Raw genomic sequence first — 25,657 nt, 5'->3', positions numbered from 1 at the left:
GGCGGTTTTTATTAATAGTATACTAAAACAATTATTCACAAACTTGTCATTTTATTTGTTGGGGTGTACTGTACCAGTAAACCTTTTTTTCAACCGAACTTTAAAAACATTGTTAAATGGAAACAGTTGTTAATACATTTCACTGGGCTGACTATTTGATTTTTGTTTTATCATTAGGCATTGCGACAGGAATAGGAATATTTTACACATGGCGGGACAAAAAGAATCAAACAACATCGAACCTTCTTCTTGGAGATCGCAAAATGGGACTTGTTCCCGTTACTATGTCTTTGATGGCCACTTCAGTTTCCGGTGGCATGATTATGGGAGTTCCTTCAGAAGTGTTCTTTAATGGAACTATGTTTTTATATATTGTATCAACAAATGTGTTATCGTTGCCATTCGTTATACATTTCATAATACCAGTGTATCATCAACTTCAAATAACGAGTGCATACGAGGTAAGAACATAAATTTGTAACTGTAATAATAATCTTATAACAATTGATATATTTTTAAAAGTTCGAGAACTTCTGCATATAGTCCATACCACATCTTCTTTTTTACATACTGCCACTTCTTAAACATATTCCATATGTCATCAAAAATAAAATAAATAAAATTCCGAACTCGAAAATCTCAAAAAAGTCCGTATGCAAATGGAAAAATCAAAAACGTAAACACATCAAACGACGGGATACTAACTGTCGTGTTCCTGACTTGGTACAGGCATTTTCGTATGTGGAAATTGTAGATTTAACGTGATTTTATAACTTGCTAAACCTCTCACTTGTAAGAAGTCGTATACAATTCCATTGTATTGACAACGATGTGTGAACAAAACCAGCAGACATAATAGGTAAAAGGTCAAAAATAGGACAACAGCGAACAACATTGTGTTATTATCTTAATCACTATAAAACAAACAAATATGTCCAAAAAAAAAACAAAAAAACAAAAAGGAATATAGACAAAGCACATTAGCAAAAAGGGAAGAAAAAAATACAAAAATTTACCATGATAGCACAATAACGGGCAGGGATGCATAAGTACATAGCCACGTCAAATGGATATTACCAAAATTAGACTATACCGTAAAAGTCAAAATATACAAAGACAAATAAAAGACTAATATAAAAATAAACAGAACATACTGGTTGACAACTATATAAATGATTGCTATTTTGACGATTCAATTATATTTATTTGTCTGCTGTAGCACTATTTGTTTTAGAAATTGAAATGACGATAATCACTAGTACCCCTTGCACTTTTGTTGAAATTTTGACCAATCAATGTTCAAAGCAATATAATGTTGGCTTTTCAGTCATAAAACTTTACTCTGATCTCAGAATACAAAATTCGTGTCTCAACCATCAACTATTTGGTTGGTTGATTTCTAAGTTTGTTGTCTTTAATTGTAGTCTGTAGAACAGTGCAATGATAGTATTAAGTCATCTTTTTTTTCTAATATTTTGCAGTATTTAGAATTGAGATTCAATAAAGTTGTCAGAGTATTGGGATGTCTACTGTTTCAACTACAAACCGTAAGCGTATAAGTACTATTTAGTAATATATATGTATGTACAAATGTATTTAAAAAAATCAAGACCATTTTTCTAAAGCATTGAATATTCTTTGCTTTGTTTCATAATCATTATTGTCATTGACAGGGTTAATTCACTTCGTTTACTGAAGTGTCAAAATCAAGAAATGATAAATAAATACTTAAATTGAGTCCTTTATCCCTGGGGCTAGGACGTTTATTGACGTGAATATATAATCTAATATACGTCCTTTTTAAAGGCTTTGCCAGGGGTCAACATGGAGTCCGCCATATATTTCATTTTATATATAAAAACGCATAAACTAACCTGTTCCTATCACTTCGTATTGCCAATTAAAACATTTTGAAGTTTTTCAAGATATACTGATATATGTTTTTGAAAGAAAAAAAAAACATTATCATACATGTATTTGTTTATTGTTTTGTACACAAAATTAGGTCGCAAGTTTCTCGTTCGGAATGTTTTACATTTGTCAGTTCGGAGTCACGTATAGCTTTCTATGCGGTATTGGTGTTACTCATTGTCGAAGCCCATGCGGTGACCTATACAACTCTCATCTAGAGACGAAATGACCCCGAAAGTAATAACTATAATATCTGGGTCATTTCGTCTCTAGAGGAGAGTTGTCTCAATGACAATTATACTATATCTATTTATTTGAATACCTAAATCATTTAATTTTGGATGAAACACGTCTTCTAATTGGCTGACAATGTTTTGTCTATCAACTTATATACATAATTTGTATGTGACCATGACGTCATCAACGTTTTTTTCATTTTTTACCTCGGCTTAAAATTGAATGTTAAATTAAACGCGCGTTATTCAGTGTGCACCACATTTTTTATTTCTCCATAGACAGAAAAAATATTAGTCATTCCTCAAATAATTTATATCCTGAATGTGTTCTTGAGACAGAGACTAACATTAGTATGCTTAAATCCAACAGGTTGCATATACACAAAATATATAAACAAAACAGATGATGCACAATGTGTAAATGTATATACTAATGATTTTTTTCCATTATAAGATATTAGGCATGGCTTTAATATTGTATGCCCCAGCATTAGCACTTAATCAAGGTAAGTGCACACATTATATTTGTTTTTTACATTTATTTTAATTGATATTAACACGTGATGCAAGCGTATCTTACCAGTACGATACATACATTGTGTTTGAATAGCATGATTGGTCTTTAATTTAGTTTCAATGTACATAAATGCTACGAAATACCTAGAAAAAGGTGTATACAACTTCAAACCAGGACTTTTACATAAAGGAATTTTGCCGCAATCACTGTATGAGCTAAAACATTATATTTTACCTTATCAGTATAATTGATTAATTGGTTGATTGATTATGTTCATCCTGCGACGAATAAAGGTATACTAAGAAACATCATCTTTCATTACTGCAATGTACATAACCTATTTTTTATGTTTCAACAATTACATTAGATGTATGTTTTTTATGCCCCACCTACTGTCACGTACTCGGGGTAGTGACTTCTGGGTATCGTACCAAAGTTTACCCCTGGATATTGGAAGCTGCACCGTTTCTTATATGTTTATCTTTAATTTGTTAACTTTTGCCTCTGACACACAATAACAATTTGTGGGACGTGTTGCTGTCTTTGAACAGACCTTGTGTTAAACAACAACCAGTGCTAACCTGTGCACTATTCCAAACCTTGCTAATGTCTACCTATGCGCTACTATCCTGTGCACCGCTATCCTGTGCACTATCTGGCTTATTCAGCCTGTGCACTGCCTAACCAGTGCACGTATTTCCGCACAGTCGCCTATGCACCTATTACCCGGTGCGTAAATACAACTTTAATACTCCTGCAACCTTATTCAGGTACGCAGATAGATTCTTATTCAGATTCTATTAATTCTTTTATAAAGTGTAAATAATTACCTTTTCCCTTCTTTGAAGCGTCTGGATTATCCATCAAGCGAACCTTGTTCTGACAGCACATCAGCTTATATACTAAGGTTTTGGACCATACCATTTAATTTGGACGATACCATATGTCTTATTCATATGAGTGTTTATAATTACCTAACCCTTAATGCTAAAACGTTTGAATGACGGCCCTTATGTTTACGACTACCGATCGGAATATTTCCGGGTATGCTAACCACGACCGGTCCGTTACTGATTCTAAATATTATAAATATCCATAGCAATGTAAACAAAACAAAACCGAAAGTAGACAACTGTTCAACTTTCAAACATAACGAGTTCGTATAACAATGTTTCAGCTTGATAAAAGAAATAAGATGAACCCTAGTAAAATAAAACTGATGAACCATGTTCATCACATTACCCACGCCTCCAGGAAATGCGTCCCCGCATTTATCGAAATCAATTGAGCACATCTACATCAAGTGGACATTTTTCAGTCCCAAACTCTATCCGGGTATTGCCTCGAGCCATGCCATTTAAAAACCACAATTATAACCGTTACTTCTTCAGTAGCTAACCACTAGAACAACTCGTAGATGTATGATCTACCCGACATGACAAGATTCCCACTCAACTGTATACTATTGTCTTTACACTGGAGGAAACGTTAAACATGGACATCAACTTAAACACATCAACTTTATCCTAAGAACCCTTACTTCGTTTTACATCTTTATTTGAAACATGTATGCTGACATATTTTAGAGACACCAATTTTTAACCTTTAAAACCAACAAGCCAAATGTTAAATCTGAAAACCACTGAAAATATCAAAGCCAAAACCGGTATGAAATAATTTTGCCTAACAACCGGCCACTTATGGACCACTCAAAGAGCTTGTTGAGAGGGATCTTTAACGTGCACAAAGCATGGTACTCCTTGAACACGGGACCTCGGATTTAACGTCCCCATCCGACGGACATAATATTAAAATATACAACAAAATAACATTTAGATAGTGATTCCTTCACTTTTCCATTACTATTTTTTTTTATATATTTATATACATGATAGGAATATATATACAACAATGAGATCCAAATTATCGAACAAAATCATGAAGCCATGCCGGCTGCTTGGTAACCCTGCGTGGACGCCCTGCGTAGCCTGACTCATCCCTTGAATCACTTTGATCAACAATGTTGTCAGCACTATCAAGCTCCTCATTGAAAATTTCGGGCAACACACTTTCCGGCTCAAAAGCATCATCTTGAATTTCGAGTTCATTCATCTCTGTTTCTCCTCTCAGATGTTGGCCCTTGCACAACCTCATTCTATCGACATGTATAACCTGTGGTCGACCGCGTCTACCACAATTAATGAGATAATTCACATCCGAGTATTCTTTGAGTACTCGAAAAGGACCACGCCAGTAAGATGTGAATTTGGGAGAATGACCAGCTTTTCGAATTGGAAAGAATACATATACTTGGTCGTCTTTCCTAAATTTGCTCCAGTTTAACTGTTTGTCATAATACTTTTTCTGACGCACCATTTCCTGTCCTACGTGTTTTCTAACAAAGTGGTGAGCTTCTTCCATTCGTTCTTGAAGTTCCCATGCCCATCTGTTTTGTGGAATTTTCTTTAAATAATCAGGTACCTCGTACATAAGGTCCACAGGTGTAGCAACTTCGCGACCTAACATCATGCGATTAGGCGTACATCCTGTGGTCTCATGTTGAGCTGATCTATATGCCATCATAACGTAGGGCAGTAAACAATCCCAATTCGAATGGTGTTCGTCAACATAAGCAGTCAACATTTTGGCCAATGTGCCATTAAATCTCTCTACCATTCCGTCACACTGCGGATGGTAGGGCGTGGTTCTAGTCTTGTCTATCTGTAATAAGTGACACATTTCCTGAAATAATTCGCTCTCAAACTGCGAGCCTTGGTCAGAGTGAACTACAGTAGGCACGCCGAAACGCGTAATAACCTCTGCTACTAATATATTGGCTACAGTTGATGCAAGCATGTTAGGCATTGGAAAGCTTTCCGTCCATTTGCTGTAATAATCGCTAATGACTAGGATATACTTGTGCCCTCTCTCGGTTTCGGGTAGTTCTCCCAATATATCCATAGCAATTCTTTCCATTGGGTAACCCGATTTTTGCAACTGCATAGGAGCCCTTTGCCGTTTATTCGGACCTTTTCTCTTGGCACAAATTTCACAACCGGCTATATAGGCTACTATGTCATGTCGTACACCAGGCCAGTAGAACCTATCTTTGATTCTAGATTGCGTTTTCTTGATGCCAAGGTGGCCTGACGTCTTGTTATCATGGCACTTCTGAAGTATTCGACGTCTTTCTGTAAGGGGCACTATCACTCTACTTTTGTTGTTGTCTCTGTGCACTTTGCAAAGTACTCCATCCTGAATCTTCAGATCATCAAACTGCGACCATAAGCTTTTAATAACATAATTGTACTCTCCTAGATTTTTCAAGTTAGGCTTGTGCCCATCTTGTACCCATTGTCTTACAATTTGCAAATTTTTGTCATTGTCTTGAAGATGTTTGAGGGATATTTCTGTGTCGTCCTCCTTGTCTCTTTCACATTCATCGGGCTTTGATGACACTGTCTGTACAAGTTGTTGTGCCTTCCAATCAGAGCTATATCCACACTGTCTACAAGGTATCCTACTTAACGCGTCTGCATTCTGGTGCTGACTTCCTGGCCTGTGTTTAATTTTCATGTCATATGTACTCAACACTTCAAGCCATCTTGCTAATTGTCCTTCTGCGTTTTTGAAGTTTAACACCCATTGCAATGAGCTGTGGTCCGTTCGAACGATGAATGCTCGGCCATACAGAAAATGACGAAAACTTTTGACGAAGTGTACTACTGATAAGAGTTCCTTTCTAGTGACACAATATTTCCGTTCTGTTTTTGATAATGTTCTGCTTCCAAAAGCAATGACTCTCTCTTTACCATCAATTTCCTGTGATAGCACAGCTCCGATAGCGTTATTACTTGCGTCAGTGTCTAGGATGAATGGTCTAGATAAGTTTGGATGTGCAAGAATGGGTGCTTTAGTTAGTTTTCCTTTCAAGGCTTGAAAAGCTTCCTGACATTCTTCTGTCCATAAGTACTTTCGTCCTTTTTCTGTTAGTTGATGGAGACATTTGGCGATTTTTGCAAAATGTTCTATGTACCTCCGGTAATATCCACAGAGACCCAAGAATGAACGTAATTCGCTCGCATCAACTGGAATGGGCCAATCCTTTATGCTCTTTATCTTTTCTGGATCCGTGGCTACACCTTCCTCAGTGACGACATGTCCAAGAAAGTTAACTTTCTTTGAAAATAGTGTGCACTTCTTGGGTTTGAGCTTAAGGCCAGCTCCCTTTAGTCGATCAAAAACCGATCGCAGATTTTCGAGCATTTCCTCAAACGATTTTCCAACCACAATTATATCGTCCAGATAAACTAGACATATACTCCACTGCAGTCCCGCCAATACTCTCTCCATTAATCTTTCAAAGGTTGCTGGTGCACAGGCAAGGCCGAATGGCATCTGTCGAAATTGAAACAGTCCCCTTCGGCTGGCAAATGCAGTTTTCGGGCGATCTTTCTCTGCCATTTCCACCTGCCAGTATCCCGAACAAAGGTCTAAAGTAGAGAACCATTTATTTCCGGACAATTGCTCCAATGAGTCGTCGATGCGGGGTAATGGATATGCGTCTTTTACTGTTAAATCGTTGACCTTGCGATAATCAGCGCAAAAGCGTGTAGTACCATCCTTTTTCTTTACCAGTACTATCCCAGACGACCATGGACCGTCGGCTGACTCAATTACTCCGCGTTCAAGCATGTCATCGATATGTCTATCGACTTCCTCTCGCATATGAATGGGGGTGCGGCGAGGCGGTTGTTTTACTGGTGCATTATTTCCTGTATTTATGGTGTGGCGCACCAAATTAGTTCTACCTAAGTCCCTGTCGGATGCTGCAAAAATATCTTTGTATTCATTGAGAAGATTTTCAACTCCACGTTTTTGCTCCTGGCTAAGATTTTCGCTGCAATTACTCAGTAATTTTTGCAATTCAATTCTTAGATTCTGATCCTTATGTATATCAGTAATATTTTCGTCGTTGCTTATCACGTCCTGGATAGGGCTTATATTTCCTACAATTGTCCCAGCTCTTATTATCTTCACTACATTCGATACATTCATAAAGCGCAGTGGTACGGTTTCTGAGGCTTTAACTAAAGTTCTTGCCATTAAGGCACTGTCCTTTGCTACAAATTTGTCACAGGGTTCAATGATTCCTAAGCCTACTTCATTCTTTGTTGACGGATATTCGTTAATGTGACCCCGGACCAAAGCTTCTGTGCCTGGTTGTATGCATGTATCTTCAACTACAGACACTCTATAGCAACCAAGCTGTCCAGTGAAGTTCAGTGGTATCACCTGGTTATTGCAAACCATATGTTCTTCTTGTAAATTAATCAGACATCTATTTTTCTTGAGAAAATCTAAACCAATTATGCCATCTAAAGCAAGATCCGCTACTACTGCCTCTGCTAAATATACGTTATGATCAATCCAGATGTGAAATTCACCTTTTCCCGTAACGTTTACTTCAGAGCCGTTTGCTGACATAATAGTTTGAACCACTTGATTGAGGTTTGGCATCTCTTCTTTTCTCAAACTATTGAATAGTTTATTTGATATAAGAGTGACAGTTGCACCTGTGTCAACGAGAAAACTGGCTTTTATATTTCCTATAGCTACGTCTATATATGCCCCTGCTTCTTTCGTCGAGTTATTTTGAACATTGAGCTTGATTTGTTTTCTCCGCTGTCTTCTTGTTCGAGAATGTACTGGCCTTGCAGAGCCATTCTCGTGGTTCCTGTATTGACCGTTCCCGTTGCCACCTTGCTTTCGTAGCCTACATTCTCGCTTAAAATGTCCATATTTACCGCAATTGTAACATTGCTGATTCCGTTTCCATTCCGGATCGGCAGTGTTTCTTTGTCCGCTGTTTTTAAATTCATTTAACTCCATTCGAAGTGATTCTAATTGCTTAGTAAACGAATCCATCATTTCTGTAAACTTATCGTCCTTAGATAATTCTTCTGTAATATTATCTGCATGCGTAGCCCGCATCTGAGGTTTTACAAAATCTTGTCTTTTCTCTGCTTTGTAGAACGCCTCAAGTTCGACAGCTAAACATATTGCTTGGTTTAAGTTTTGCGGTCTGGATTGTTTAATTTTTATCCTCATCTCACTATCGTGCAATGCATCTAAGAAATAATCCTTTGATAATGTTTCTTTTACTTCAGTGGGTGCTAGTGGGTATGCTCTGTTTACTAATCGCCGTATAGTTTGTCCTAGTTCTGGCAAGGTTTCACTCGCACGCTGGCGTCTCTCCTTTAATTGAACTCTGTATAGTTCGTTCTGATTTGGCGGAGCAAAACGCTCTTCTAATGATTTCACTAAGGTCTCATAATTCATTTTCTTATCAGTTGGTAAATCGCTGAAGACACTCTGTGCGTGCCCGCGAAGGGCAGCGGCAAGGTAAAGCCCCTGCTCATATTCGTCCCAATTATTGATGATAGCACATGCTTCAAAGTGCGATTTAAAATCAACCCATTCGCCAGACCCATCATAATTGGCCAGTTTGATTTCTCTTCTCGTATTCTTTCCAGGCGTGCGTACTTTTTCCTGGTTATTGACAGCCTGTTTTGCATTCCTTTGGCTAGGTCTTAAGATAGGAGAAATCTCCACTGAACCTCCGCTGCTGGTACCGGGCGTTGCGTTAGTTGTTTTGTAATGCCCTTGCTTAGAGCGGGCTCCCTGTTCGTGCTCACTTACGTAAGGTCCAAACAATGTTGGTGCATCATCAGCTCGTTGAAGCTGTGTTTGGACTGTGCGCTCTGTGACATCGCCGAAATCCGTGCGCCTCGTCTGAGCAATACCAGAATCTGTCAGGTTTCTAGGTTGCTCTTTTGGGGTAGAGTGTTGTGGTGTCAAAAACCTAGGATTTTGAGTTTGTCTCAACTTTTCTATCTTTTGCTTTACATCTTCCTCTAACGTACTTATATGCTGTTGTAAATCGTCCATGTTTAATCAAGTATAGGTGCACTTGCCAATATCCCACCGCTGCCACCAAAATTATGTCACGTACTCGGGGTAGTGACTTCTGGGTATCGTACCAAAGTTTACCCCTGGATATTGGAAGCTGCACCGTTTCTTATATGTTTATCTTTAATTTGTTAACTTTTGCCTCTGACACACAATAACAATTTGTGGGACGTGTTGCTGTCTTTGAACAGACCTTGTGTTAAGCAACAACCAGTGCTAACCTGTGCACTATTCCAAACCTTGCTAATGTCTACCTATGCGCTACTATCCTGTGCACCGCTATCCTGTGCACTATCTGGCTTATTCAGCCTGTGCACTGCCTAACCAGTGCACGTATTTCCGCACAGTCGCCTATGCACCTATTACCCGGTGCGTAAATACAACTTTAATACTCCTGCAACCTTATTCAGGTACGCAGATAGATTCTTATTCAGATTCTATTAATTCTTTTATAAAGTGTAAATAATTACCTTTTCCCTTCTTTGAAGCGTCTGGATTATCCATCAAGCGAACCTTGTTCTGACAGCACATCAGCTTATATACTAAGGTTTTGGACCATACCATTTAATTTGGACGATACCATATGTCTTATTCATATGAGTGTTTATAATTACCTAACCCTTAATGCTAAAACGTTTGAATGACGGCCCTTATGTTTACGACTACCGATCGGAATATTTCCGGGTATGCTAACCACGACCGGTCCGTTACTGATTCTAAATATTATAAATATCCATAGCAATGTAAACAAAACAAAACCGAAAGTAGACAACTGTTCAACTTTCAAACATAACGAGTTCGTATAACAATGTTTCAGCTTGATAAAAGAAATAAGATGAACCCTAGTAAAATAAAACTGATGAACCATGTTCATCACACTACGATAGTAGAGGGGCATTATGTTTTCTGGTCTGTGGCTCCGTTCGTTCGTTCGTCCCGCTTCAGGTTAAAGTTTTTGGTCGAGGTAGTTTTTGATGAAGTTGAAGTCCAATCAACTTGAAACTTAGTATATATGTTCCTTATTATATGATCTTTCTAATTTTAATGTCAAATTAGAGTTCTGACCCCAATTTCACGGTCCACTGAACATAGAAAATGCGAGTGGGGCATCCGTGTACTGGGGACACATTCTTGTATTATAATACTTTATTCTGATTGGCTAACTGCAAATCACGTGTTATTCCTTAAGAAATTGCATTACTCAATAAAACTTGTGGTTCCACAATAAAGTGTACAGGTGAATCAAATAACAAAAAAATTAAATTCGTGTTTTCATGACCATATCTGAAAAAAATAGGATTGTGAAAGTGTTGACCGTGCGCACAATTTTTAGAATGAAGCGCTTCCGTACTTCATACAAAATGTACTTCGGCCAACGCTTTTACACCCCAATGAACTTACAAAAAGAATCATTCAATTCTTTAGTGTAAGGCCGAGCATTCGTCCATTTAAAAAGTGTTTGCACAAATTCTACATAGATGGCACGACGACATCCATATGTCTATAAAAAAAACATAATGTTGTACATTATAAGCATGAAAAATGTACAAGTAAAATTTGCGACTACTTTGGAAATATTCTGAATCTCCAAGTATTAAAAAAAAATTGCAGTGCCTTAATATAATTATTGCTAATGTTACTACCTTTATCTTTTTAAGTTATGGGAATTGAGCTGTGGATTTCCATTGTTGTTATTGGTCTTGTTTGTACATTTTATACTGCACTGGTAAGTTACACATTTCTTTATTACATTGCTTATGTAGACGAAACGCGCTTCTTGCGTATTAAATTATAAGCATGGTACTTTTGATAATCACTTAACTTCATTCTTTATTTCATTTTTTTTTTTTTTATTATATTTCTTTATATATTTAGTAATTACATTAAAACAAAAATACAGAAAACTCCAAAAGAAGGGCGAAAGATACCGGAGGGACCATCGTTCAGTTGATTAATTGCAACAAATGCAGTTAGCTTAAATAGTATCTTCTAGTATATCAATTTTATAACTAAGTCCAATATTTTCTAATTAATTGCCTCTCTAATACATTGTAAATGGTTAATAACAATTCAACATTTATAAAAAAAACACCAATACAACAGGATAAGCATTCTATGTTCATGTGTAACACGTTGAAGGAAGGAACCCGGGTGCTTTGTTCAATTAAATAAATAGATATAAGAAGATGTGGTATGGGTGCCAATGAGATTACTCTCCATCCAAGTCATAATTTATAAAAGTAAACCATTATATGTCAAAGTACGGTCTTCCACATGGAGCCGTAGCTCACACCAAACAGCAAGCTATAAAGGGCCTCAAAAAATTTACTAGTGTAAAACTATTCAAACGGGAAAACCAACGGGCTAATCTACACGAGATGAACCATATTAACAAAAGACAACTAATGAACATCAAATTCCTATTTAATCCTTCGCAACTTAAAATGATTATCAACGAATGATTTTTTTAGGGAGGATTAAAAGCAGTGATGTGGACTGATGCTTTCCAAATGATAATCATATGGATAGCTTTGTTAGTACTAATAATAAAGTCCACTATTGATGTTGGGGGAATATCCTATGTCTTTGAGAAAGCTGATGACGGTGGTAAATTACAATTTAACAAGTTAGTATATGCTTACACTTGATACCTTAATTACTAAAATATATTCTATAAAGGTTCACATATAAACTTTTTGTAGATCTGAACTATTTTGTTTTAAATGTTTATGGGCAAATCAATATATATGAAAAAGAGATGTGGTATAATTGTCAACGAGAAAAATATCTACCAGAGTTCAAATTAAAGAAAATAATAGCAATTATAAAGGTCATGGTACGTCCTTCAAAAATGACAAAACCACACCATATAGTCAGCTAGAAAAAGCCCCGAAAGGAAAAATTGCGAAATACTGACGTTATTGAGATAACAAATCATATGAAATCAATATTAGATTAACAAATAAAAATAATTATAGAATACAAATTATTTAACTAAAACCACGAAACAAACCCAATCTCAGCAAATTACTCAATGTCTTCTAAAATATTAAAATAGAAAGTCTTTCATATATCAATGTTTTTCAGTTTTAATCCAAGTCCAATTGAGAGACACACATTTTGGACATTGTTTATTGGTGGATTTATGTTAACATTGTCTGGGTATATTGGAAGTCAATCAATGGTACAGAGATTCATAAGCATGAAGAATGTCAAAGGAGCGCAGTCGTAAGTTTTATATATTAATATAAACGTTTGAATATCTTATTTGTAAAAATTTATTTGTCCATCTCAACTGTTCTATTTCGTATTGAAATTACTCTACCTGAATGATAGGTCACTGCAAGACGGTAAGATATCGTTCTTCACATTTTAAAGAATTCGATTTTTTTTTTGTGTGTACATTTACCTTGTGTTAGTCCACTGACCGATATTTAGATAAGATGGGTTGTGATCTAAAATGGAAGTTTATTACGTGTTTTTTTTTTAAATATATATATATATATATATATAATGACTGAATAAATAGTCAACGATCAATCTTACAGGGCGATGGATCATTTAATATGATACTGTACACTACAAAATATAATATATAACAAGTCAAAAAAGGTACAACATCACCATTAAATAACTTTAAAATGAACAAATATTAGATATTTCGGATAACAGATATCCTTCTTCAATAATAGCACGATGTCAAATGAATCATGTCAAAATATTCAAACTGAGAAACTTTTTCTAAATCTCGAAATTTATACAATTTAAGCGAACACCACAGACGCTGATACAATTTTAAAATTTCCAAACACGGCGCAAAGATTACAAAGATATGCCAAATGAAAATAGTTATTTTCGACGTGAACTGGCACAACTCTAAATTTCCAAAAGGTTGTAACAGTTTAGATGTTATAACTGCATTGAGGGCAGTCCTCAAACAAAAAAATCAAAAATGTCCTAACCGATCCAAGTTTGTATGATATTTCAAATTTGACAACGGTAGGGCGATTGCAACAGAAACTACATATTTAAGCCTCCCAAACGAATGGCAGTCTAAAAATGATAAGAAAAATAAGTTTGATCTAATGAGTTAAATTATTGAACGTGGCTACGTACTTATACATCCATCCCGAATGAATGAAGCCCTGTAATTTAAACTGGTATTTTAAAAAAGAATTTCGAACTGTAAAGCCATTACTAAAGCCGGAGTTACTGGAAACAAGTGATGACAGGAAAATGAGGGACTCATTCTATGTTTTTTCATTTATGCCCTCTTGGGAAACTGTCCGTAACTTTCTTATCCAAAATCTTTCCCGAGCGACTCTGTCGACCTTCGACCAACCCTCGTTGTGGTCTATGATTGTGATGGTAAGGTTTATGAGATCAGCTTATGTGTGCCCAGGTGATCTCAAATGACGACTTACGGGTAGGTCGGGCTTGCAAGTGTAGTCACTTCGATGACCATTCATGCGTTTGTTGAATGGCTGCTCTGTCTCGCCAACATACTGCATGCCACATCGACACTGAAGGAGGTATACAACATTCTGGGTTTTGCAAGTTTTTGCAAAATATAGTGTACACAGACCCAGTCGAGTGGCAAGTAAATGTTTGAGTATTTAGTATTTGTTGACAAGTCAGACAACGTCTGTTACCACATGACTTGCACCATCCTGCAATTGAACAGCTTTTATTTGAGGAGACGTCAGCTCTAACAAATAAGTCTTTGAGACTTGCTGGTCTCCGAAAAGCTAAGACAGGAGGATTGGGAAAGATCTTGGATAATTTAGGGTGCTTGGCAATAGTTTGCCAATTGGCATGGATCAAACGTGAAAGGTTAGTAAAGGCTGGATTGTATGTTAGAGTTACGGACAGTTTCCCCAGAGGGCTGAAATGAAAAAACATAGAATGAGCCCCTTATTTTCCTGTCATCACTTGTTTCCAGTAACTCCGGCTTTAGTACTGGCTTTACAGTTCGAAATTCTTTTTTAAAATACCAGTTTAAATTACAGGGCTTCATTAATTCGGGATGGGTGTATAAGTACGTAGCCACGTTCAATTATTTTACCTCATTAGATCAAACTTATTTTTCTAATCATTATTAGACTGCTATTCGTTTGGGAGGCTGAAATATGTAGTTTTTGTTGCAATTGCCCTACCGTTGTCAAATTTGAAATATTATACAAACTTGGATAGGGTAGGACATTTTTGATTTTTTTTGTTTGAGGACTGCCCTCAATGCAGTTATAACATCTAAACTGTCACAACCTTTTGGAAATTTAGAGTTGTGCCAGTTCACATCGAAAATAACTATTTTCATTTGGCATATCTTTGTAATCTTTGCGCCGTGTTTGGAAATTTTCATATCTCAAAATTGATACCATGACCATTCATACAGTTACTGTAGAATACTACTTTCAGAATAAGTTTTTTCCATTGACATATACAATGTCATTTAATAAAACCATGTGGGTTATTTCGAAGCACAATGTAACGGGACTGGAGAATATTGATTATACAATGTAATAACTGCTTTTCATCGATTGTATTTCAGGGCATTGTATATCCAGCTACCTACAAGTATAATGATGATCACTGCGTTGGTTTATATCGGTCTAGTTCTCTTTGCAAAGTATGGAGACCAAAATCCTGTACCGTGTATAATTGATAAGAGCGATCAGGTAACGGTCACTACTTATCTGACATTTTCATTTTGTTTTATTTTTTATTTCAAACAGATATTTTACTGACATGAAGCAAGTTTTAAAACAAAGGTCGCCAAATAGTGCAAACTGGTCGTACAAATACTCAGTAAAAAGATATATCATTGGGTTAATTGTAATTTCACCTGAAAAAAAAATAATCGCGAGTTGATTCTTAAGGGATATATGTTAAGAGAACAATCGGAATATTTGCACTATTTTTTACAAAGCTTTTGTTTGTATTTTTATTAACACATATAATCCGTTATGGGTTTCTTCCCCCTTGACACACACAATTATTTGTTGATGAAACAAATATAATCGTGATGCCAAAAAACAATTCCGTTTATATAAAAAATTAAATAACTTTTGTTTGTTTAATATCATGACATTTTTACAGCTTTTACCATATCTCGTCATGGACGTTTTAGGGAAGATTTATGGGCTACCAGGATTGTTTGTTTCTTGCATATTCAGTGCGTCTCTAAGGTATGGAAACTTTCTGATTTACATACAAGCCAAGATAAATCATGACTAACATAGAAGTATAACGACATAAAAAAACTAGAAAGAAAACAGTAAGACCCTACTAAACATAATAATGTACTACCAGAGGTCCATTACTTGAGACGTTAAGCACGATATTGCGTCTCAAATGATAACGTCAAACTTTTACATTTTACGGCGATTACCGATAATTTTGGATAAGTTTTGTATTTCGCTTGCAATTTTTGTTTTGCATATCAATATGGATACTTCTTATAATGTTTTGTTGTACTGAATATGCATTGAATATTTCCCAATGAAGGTAACGTAAGCAACAAACAACAAAATATATCGTATTTGGGTAATGCATATCTATACTATTAAACGAGAAGACCTCATTTTGGGTGTCGCTTCTCTTCCTTCCACAATAAATCAATCATCATGCCTCTGTGTCCTATAGGTAACATGCATAGTCGCATTTGTCATCCATTCTCATGATTATTCAGATTGAGTTACTTTGGGAGAAAAAAGACAAAAAAGGAGTCCGGATATGATTCCGTCATCGGACTGACTTTTAGTCATAGATAAGACTTCCGGTTTTAAAGATGCACAAATACAACCTATCGTATGATAGATAACAAAAATGAAAAATAAATAAGCCAACCAGAGCGTTCTCCATATCATGGTGTTTAGATCGCAAGAACCACAACTATTATACCTCCTTATAGAGGACAATTATTTTTCGCGTTTATCTACATGTAAACTACGATTATACTAATTTAAGATATAAGAGACTCTCTGTATTCTGTCTACTGTTTTCTTTGAAATGTTTACTATTTAAGGGGTCATACCAGTTGTATATATATTAAAATAAGTAAAACATTTGACACAAGTACAACCAATCTTATGATGGATAACAAAAATGGAAAAAAATAAGCCATTCAGAGCGTTCTAAATATCATGGTGTTTAGATCGCAAGAATTACAACTATTATATCTCCTTAGAGAGGACAATTATTTTTCGAGTTTCATATCATGGTGTTTTGATCGCAAGAACCACAACTATTATACCTCCTTAGAGAAGACAAATATTTTTCGTGTTTATCTACATGTAAACTACGATTATACTACTTTAATATATAGAGACTGTCTGTATTCTGTCAGGGACTTTCTATGTTAGTATGTTAGTATGTTAGTATAGAAAGTCGGCCCTGATTCTGTCTACTGTTTTCTTGGAATTTTTACTATTTAAAAGGGGTCATACCACTTGCATGTATACTAAAATAGGTTAAACATGCTCAACTTCATCTAAAACTACCTCGACCAAAAACTTTAACCTGAAGCGGGACAGACACGTACGGACGAACGAACGAACGAACGGATGTACAGACTAGAAAACATAATGCCCATAAATGGGACATAACAATTTATTGTTGAAAGGGAAAATAGTGATTTGGCAAAAATGAAAGTAAGGTAGAGATTAGAAGTAGGCAGGACCTTTTTCGGGGCGTCGGGATCGGGTGTTTTTAAGCTCGGGATTTGGGGATTGATCCTTACGGGATCCGGGAATATATTTTTCGATTTCGGGATTTCGGGATATGCATTTCTTTAAATTCTGCAACTCGGGATTTCATGGTTTTAAGCCCGGGATTTCGGGATTAGGACCCGTCCGACCACCCCTCAAATTAGCCTAGCTTAGTCATTTATACATGATTCATATCCTACCATTGGCATGTTAATAAGGCTCTCAAAAGAAAAAGAAAACACTGATGGATTGTCCTAGAAGCATATTTTATTAGACTAATAATGGTCTATATATAAGCAGTTACATTTATTTCTGAAACGGTGCAAATTGTTAATTTGATTTGACTTTTATAAAAAGAAGCATTGTAGCAAAGGAGAAGAATAATTGTGGTCTGAGGCCAGACACACGAAAATAATTGAATTTAACAGAAAGGAAACAAATATCGGACTTTGGAAAAAGGGAGAGGGCTTTTGATATCTTTTATGAAATTCTCCATACATAATATCTTTTACAAAAAATCGTCCTACAACAGTCTACAAGCTGTATATGCCCGCGATTTCGCGGGTGTGTTCTAGTCTTTATGAAATGAGAAGATATATACGGTATGATGAGTGCCAATGAGACAACTCTCTACCAGAGATCAATTTACATAAAACGTAAAGTGCAATGTTTTCCCATTTAGATCCGAAAAGGAGGAGGATATATATTTTGCTCTAATATAAAAAGTTTGTCGAGAATAACAAGTTAAACGGGTCTTGATTGTAAAATTCACTATACTTTCTTTAATAGCGGTACAATTAGATTATGAAATGAAACGATTGTCAGAAAAAAAGGTTAATTATAATTCATCTCATATGTTTACAAGCTTTGTTGATGTGGAGAGGTATGTAGCCACGCTTTAGGCCCAATTTTATTTTCACTTTCAATTCTATACACATGAATCTTATTGCAGAGAAATAAAAAAAAATCGCAGTCAGTTTACGCTTCCCAAATTTGAAAATTTGATAAATATGATTTGTTATCCTCTTGTGATACAAAACTTTTTCACAACTTAAGAACCTCATCTAAAAGAACAAACCCAGTCATCGGATTTTTTTTATGATACTTTGTGGTCTTGTTGATAGTATCTGACTATCAAGAAAATTCTATCTGAGGAACTATATACAGATGATCCACCATAAATAGCGTACCCCGAATTGACAACGTTGAAAACGTACGAAAATCGTCAAGTGGACAAACTTGCAAGACATTTCATTTCTTTGAAAACGAAGTCGTTTTGACTACGCAAGTTATTAAAAAGTATGTAGCTGTTTTGTAAATTTAAAGCACAATTACGGAAAAGGACTATTGAGCATGCAACTAATCTAAATTTTCAATAAATAACGTCGCAAATGACAATTTATTTGTTAAAAACGGCTAAATCCGACATTGGACATTTTGCAAGACATTTGCCAAAAGCCGTTGCATTTTTATAAGTAGTGTGAGTGCTCCAAAAATTCGATTTTGATATGGTCTATGTATGCACATATGTGAGCCGATTTTACACAAACGAAATATCATATAATCTTATATTTTAAAACCTATAAATTTTGATAACTTAACATCTTCCAAAATCTGACCAAAATGAACACTTCTTGTTTTTGCCAAAAAATAGCGTTGGTCGTTTTAGAAACGCATATCCAGTAATATTGTTATACTTTATATATGAAGCATATCATTCATTCGAATTTTCGTGGATATAACACTTTTTTGAAGAACACAAACACCCCTGCTAAAGTGATTATGTGTATAGTCTGTTACGTCTGACACGCATATTTTTGACGTTTTGTCAATATGTTGTCCTTATTTTAGACTAAAGTAAAATATGATAAAACAATTTGTACTTTTTTCGGAATAGTATTTACCTGTCTAGTCTATGGATATAAGTTTTATATAACTTAACTTTTATGATTTTATAGAAAAGCTGTTTATTAGTGTGGACTGGTTGATTACAGGGTATTGACGCAATAACGTGCGTAACGTCTGAGCAATGATTTGACAATATATTGTATAATTAAGGTTCAATCATGTTTTAGGGATAGTTTCAAGGGACCCGAAAATTTCTATTTTAACAAAACATTTAAACAACTACTTTACAAGACCTACAATACAATAAGATGCATAGCAGATGTGTCTTTGTTTTGTTACAATTATCTAGTAGAATATACATGTGCTCTATACCTTCCTTTTTCTAGCATAAATTAGATTAGCGACACATTTTTTTTTGAGTATATTGAAATCGTATTTACCTTTATATTTATTTGATTTTTTGGGATTTGTTCAAGACCACCACATATTTAAACTTTAAATTTCGAGACGGATATCACGAGAAGAGAAGCCAATGTTGTAGGTTTAGATTGGAACATGCAAATTTACTTATATTTTATAGTGTATGAGGGGGATATACCAGTGCGTTATATACTACCATATGTTACACAGTCTACTCTATTGTATGTGTTAATTTATTCGAGGTTTACTATTTTGTATTTTTTTAACAGGCAATTTATTGCAAAAATCTGAAACCCTCATATATCGCACTGTACCTGGTTCTTACATAGAGCTGTACATAAATATATATTTTTTATTGTTGTGTATACGTGTTTTAAACGAGCTCATGTTTTTCTGATTTTTTTTGGATTTTTTTACATGGAAATTGTGTTGTTCTTTCTTTGTAGCACAGTATCGTCAGGAGTTAATGCATTAGCTCTAGTTCTTATTACCGACATCTTGAAACCGCTGTACAAATACATAAAGCAACGAGATATGGACGAAGCTGTTGCAACCACATTGTCTAAAGTAGCTGCGCTGTTTTATGGTCTGCTCACAATTGGTTTAGCATTCCTGGCCCAGTATTTTGGAAGTCTAATTGTTCAAGTTGGTTTAAGTATTTCTGGTATGGTTGGAGGTCCATTACTGGGACTATTTACATTGGGGTTTTTCTTCCCGTGTACAAATTCTTTGGTAAGTGTTGGTAAATTTATATGTAGATAAAAAAAAAATGAAATACTTATTGGCATATTTACTTCGGATAAAGATTACTAACGACTGTTATGTTTAATCTTTTTTGTTTCTTCCTCAATAATAGTTTTAGTATTTAACTAAGATTTTTGTTTTACCACGCGGAAAGTCACTTGATACTGAAAAAATATTTGATTTAACATGTCTTGTTGTGTGAAATGACTGTACTTTTCTTTAAAACAATTAAGGCGGCTCGGGACTATTCGACTGCGCATAATTTCACGCATGAATTACAAAAGTATTTGTCGTAAATTTGATATAATTTTTTAAATATTTTTTGATTGATTAGAAATGTTAAATCATTGTTGTCATGTGACTTATAGAATATTTTCGTTATTATCCGTATTTGTTAAAGGGTCAAAATGACATTTCACCCATTTTCACCTTTTTTTTCGCCAAAATTTGGGTTTTAAGGCAAACTTTTTTTCCCTTATCGGTAACCTATGTTTTTTATTTGCTCAATCTTTGAAGCTATATTTCAGCTTTTTATATTACAGTTTTGGACCAAGTGTTATAGAACGTTTTTTTTTATACTCCGATAAAAATATGTCAACACCTCTATTTTCCATATCATTTCATTGAAAAATAGTACCTTTTACATACCTGTTTTAAAGATAAATTTTTAGCTTAAATAGTCCGTGACCCCTATTTTGTTTCGACAAATTTGATTCACTTTCTGTAAAAAATAGAATAACAACAAATACGGCACTTCTGATAGAAACTTCGAATAGGCCCGAGCCACCTTAATTCCTATTATATGTTTGTGTATCTTGTATGTTTTGGTGTTTATTTATTTTGGTGTTGGTTGTTTTTTTTAGTTGGTATTTTTTATTTAGAGGAGGGGGGTTCTCTCTTGAGGTTTACTGTTTTTTTTTCAAATTGACACAGAAAGAATTAAGAATTTTTTAAAAGTGACAATAAATTAAATAATTGTTTCGCATTGCCCTCACGGGAACAAAAAAAAAGTATAATATCCAGCAATTTTTAGAGCTAAGACTGCATGCATAGTTTAATACCCTGTAAAATTTATAAAACAAGATTTGAGACATGCGAGCATTTCATTAAACATGTGTTTATACCAGTCAGGCGTCAAAAACAGTTTTAAATAAGTTAAACTCTTGAAGCGTCGACCAAATGTATAAGATTCAGCTACAAGTTAAGAAAACATGAAACATTTTGTATGTATTATACAGAGAAAATTCATTATAATGTGAATAGAAGGTAGAGAAAATGATAAAATTTTGAAATAAAATTAGAGAAGATAGCTCTTATAAAATCATTTCAGAATATCAAAAGAAATATTGGGTTATCTGTACATTTTTGTGTTCTGCTATTTCACAATTCAAGAAGACGGAAGACTCCCATACCAAATCAGTTTTCATATATCTTGATCTTACTAGGTGGAGACAATGACACACAATGATATGTACAATCTTATAGAATGTCCATTTTAAGCTCGAATGACCATCGATCTGATTTAATTTTCATACGTACTTCCAGGGTGCAACTGTTGCGGTGCTATGCAGTTTATTATTTTCGTCTTGGTTAGCTATTGGAAGTGTTGTTAACATGTCTGACCCAGCACCAACGTCATGTTTATCGCCTGGTAACACAACAATACTTAATAACACATTATTAAGCACGACTACGATGATATTTAACTTAACATCAGATATATCCATTGGAAATACTATAGAAAAGTACGTATAAGTTAATAGCTCTGATTTATTTTTCTATCTGTTTGGACAAACTTCGTTTGAATAATGTTCACGTGAAAATATGAAAACTATTCACGTATTTAGTTAAGTTTTCCATGAACCAGGCCGTCATTAAACTAGCAAAAAATCACAAAATGTTATAAAGTTGATAATGGAAATGGAAAATTGGTCAAAGAAACAACAACCCGACCAAAGAGCAGAAAACAGCCCAATGTTACCAATGGGTCTTCAACCAAGCGAGACAAATTCCGCACCTGGAAGCGGGCTTTAGCTGGCTGCATGTAAATATATCAACTAAGCACTGAACGAGACTGAACTATATATATTAGTTTTAAATAACTTCAAACACATCTTTTATGGCCTTTATCAAAATAAAGATTGAAGCGCCTATGCATATATCAAAAGAAGGACGAGGGACATTCAAACTCATAGATCGAAAATAAACTGACAACGCCATGGCTAAAAATGAAAAAGACAAACAGACAAACAATAGTACAAATGAAACAACATAGAAAACTAAAGAATAAACAACACGAACCCCACCAAAAACAAGGGGTGATCTCAAGTGCTCCGGAAGGGTAAGCAGATCCTGCTCCTCATGTGGCATCCGTCGTGTTGCTAATGAGATAAAAAATCCGGTAAAAAGTCTAATTCGGTAGGTCACATTTATGAAAGGGAAGGGGATTGTAGTTACGATGTAAGGAACATATCCGGTATCATTTGTGAAACGGTTATTCCATAACGGTCAACAAACTCGTGATGGCGTCCGTAAAATTTACGAAGAGATGATTTCAACTTCACCATTTGGAACTATTGATTTAATAGCTTCCTTGTGAGCAACAACCCTCTATCAAGAAAATCATAATAGGTAATGCAAGCATGGGAATACGACTTAACTGTATCTGTTATATCCTTTATCTCTAGTCCAATGGGATAGATGCGTTCGACATAGTCATCAAATTTTGAGTTATTTAGAGAAGAACATAATCTATATAGCGGAAAATAGAGTTAAGGGTATTGCTAACTTCTTATCTTTCTTCCGAAGAAATTCCTGTATGTAATCAGCCTCATAATAATAAAGAAACAAGTCGGCAAGAAGAGGGGCACAATTCCTGCCCATTAAACACGTGCTCCGAATGTAGCAAATATGATGTCAACAGTGGCGGATCCAGAAATTTTCATAAGTGGGGGCCCACTGACTGACCTAAGATGTGGCCCGCTCCAGTCACGCTTCAGTGATTCCCTATATAAGCAACCAAATGTTTTCCCAAAAGGGGGGGGGCGGGCCCCCTGCCCCCCCCCCCTAAATCCGCCTCTGGTCAATCAAGAAATCAAGCATCTTGATAATGTAAGTTTCAGAGATTTTTTTGTTTGAATCAGAGTGATCTTTTACAAAGTAGGATTTATCCCTTCCTAAGTCAAGATACTGATATCTTCGTTGGCCATTCTTTTTTATGAAACAAAGCAATACCAACTCTTTCAATGTGTCTTTTAGTTCGGAATGTGGGATACTTGTATAACGCGTAGAAAAGTCAAATGTTTTAATACTATTACAAGATGAGAGTTAGATTGTATGTTCCCTAAAAGATCTTTGGAATTTTTAAGTATCCACATCTGATTCACGCCACCTCTAGAATAGGCAGTTTCACAATAACTTTGAAGCCCGTTTTTGATTGCTGATAAAATAGATGTTAATAATTTAGAAAGAGGTTCCGTGGAGCACTTGGAAGACCCAGCAATATACTGTTGTTTGTAAGGACACTTATGCAGTTTAGGTATCCAATACAGTTATGGAAGTTTCCATTTCATCATCTATGGTTAACAACATAGAACAACCTTCATATCATAAATGTGGCTACTATAATAATGTGATTGTGTTTTTATATTGTAGGTCCGACCTGCAGACATTTTACAGCATTTCATACCTATACTATAGTCCACTCGCCGTAATTATAGCAGTCATTGTAGGACTTTTAGTCAGTTGTGTGACAGGTAAACGTTACAATCGGCATTCATGAAAGCCAAGAATTGTTCAATTGTTCTCTCACTAAATAAGTCAAAATTTGATGACTTTGTTACTCATCTATCCCATCGAACTTGAGATCAAAAATGCAACAGAAACAGGGAAGTCTGCCTCTAGTCTCTACTTACACCTAGAAATTTAAATGAGGGTCGGTTTGAAATACAAAAAAAAAAGATATGATTTCATCTTCTAAATCGTAAAATTTCCTTTTCTGCGTAGCAACATATCAGCAGCGCATAACAAACTTTATTTTATAAATACGTCATGGCTATAGCTTTCATGCGTCTGAGGCATATATCTGAATTCACGTTCATCAGAAACGTTCAAATTCAAATGATGTGAAGCCAATGATACATAAAAACAGTTAAAGAGCTATATTCCAATATAGGGAACATAAAGAACAAAAATCCATCGGACATTGTTAAATCTTTTCAATATAATGTTATTTCAATTGCAAAATGAATTAAAACTTGAAAGTAAATCTTAATTACAGAAATATAAATTACGATTTGTAGTACATGGTCATAAATATTTAGCATTTGACTTAATGAAATAATATATTTATTGATAAAATATTTGAGCACTGATGGAATCCATTATATATAGTTTGATTAACAAGAAATGATCAGTGAAAAAAAAATCAAAACAATATTAAAAAATGTGCATCAAATATAAGTCCAAATACTTTCTACATTTCCAGGCGGTACAAGACAAAATCCTGTGGATAAAAGATTACTTTCACCTTTGTACCATTCAATAGCCTCTCTTTCAAATATACATACACAAGATAACATTAAGGTAAGTCAACGTTAAAAAATACTTTTGTATTATGTTAAACAATTTCTTTACTACGAATAAATATAAAATCCCACTTTAAATGTTGTTTGTCAAAGGCCCTGTTCTTGATATACACTTTTCAAGAATGCTAAACACATTTAAAAGTCCATAGGTCTATGACAAAAAAAGACATAAATCAGAAGCTTAAATTATTGCAGTTAAATTTTGCCTGAGAGATTACGAAAATTACTTTTGACAATTTTATAATCTAATAACGAACAATCTAGGAATAGCTGAAATGCATGAAAAAGTGATAAAGCAATCTGTGCTTTTACTTGAATTTGCAGCCGTACTTTGAAGACGAAAAACGTCTAGCGTAAACCTGCTATTTTCGGTCAGTTTATTTGATTTATGCATTAAACGGTATACAATACTACGCAATAGTATGAAGTACTGCAGCATGCTTGTCCATTTTAATTTTAGCACTTTAATTGTTGCAGATGTTTGTCAATAACATTATTAGTAAATATCACTCTGGTATCTTTAATCACGTTTCTTCTCTTTTTCATCACTTTAAATTTAATTTTAGTTGAATGTTTCGACCAAAGACACAAATATTATAAACGGAGACCTCACAGAAAAAGACAATAACGGCTTTGTCAATAGTCGACTTTAGGGTAGATTGTGTGACTGTTCCTCACATTATCATATCGCAGTTTCCAAAACAATAATTACAT

General features: G+C 35.0%; 1 protein-coding gene across 1 annotated transcript in view; it reads left to right on the top strand.

Moving 5' to 3' along the window:
* Positions 1 to 25,657, top strand: part of LOC143080699 (sodium-coupled monocarboxylate transporter 1-like) — a 26,607-nt gene continuing 950 nt past the window's right edge. Inside the window, exons 1-12 of the mRNA XM_076256689.1 lie at positions 1 to 461; positions 1,482 to 1,547; positions 2,602 to 2,653; positions 11,295 to 11,362; positions 12,108 to 12,262; positions 12,724 to 12,864; positions 15,188 to 15,314; positions 15,736 to 15,824; positions 20,060 to 20,345; positions 21,903 to 22,102; positions 24,012 to 24,112; positions 24,844 to 24,941. Of these exons, the coding sequence (XP_076112804.1) occupies positions 117 to 461; positions 1,482 to 1,547; positions 2,602 to 2,653; positions 11,295 to 11,362; positions 12,108 to 12,262; positions 12,724 to 12,864; positions 15,188 to 15,314; positions 15,736 to 15,824; positions 20,060 to 20,345; positions 21,903 to 22,102; positions 24,012 to 24,112; positions 24,844 to 24,941 (1,728 nt within the window). The 5' untranslated portion in view covers positions 1 to 116. The remainder of the gene's footprint in view (positions 462 to 1,481; positions 1,548 to 2,601; positions 2,654 to 11,294; positions 11,363 to 12,107; positions 12,263 to 12,723; positions 12,865 to 15,187; positions 15,315 to 15,735; positions 15,825 to 20,059; positions 20,346 to 21,902; positions 22,103 to 24,011; positions 24,113 to 24,843; positions 24,942 to 25,657) is intronic.

This window comes from Mytilus galloprovincialis, chromosome 6 (assembly GCF_965363235.1).
Source record: "Mytilus galloprovincialis chromosome 6, xbMytGall1.hap1.1, whole genome shotgun sequence".
NCBI classification, from domain to species: domain Eukaryota; kingdom Metazoa; phylum Mollusca; class Bivalvia; order Mytilida; family Mytilidae; genus Mytilus; species Mytilus galloprovincialis.
The sequence above is the reverse complement of the archived record's forward strand: the minus strand, read 5'-3'. Positions and strand labels throughout refer to the sequence as shown.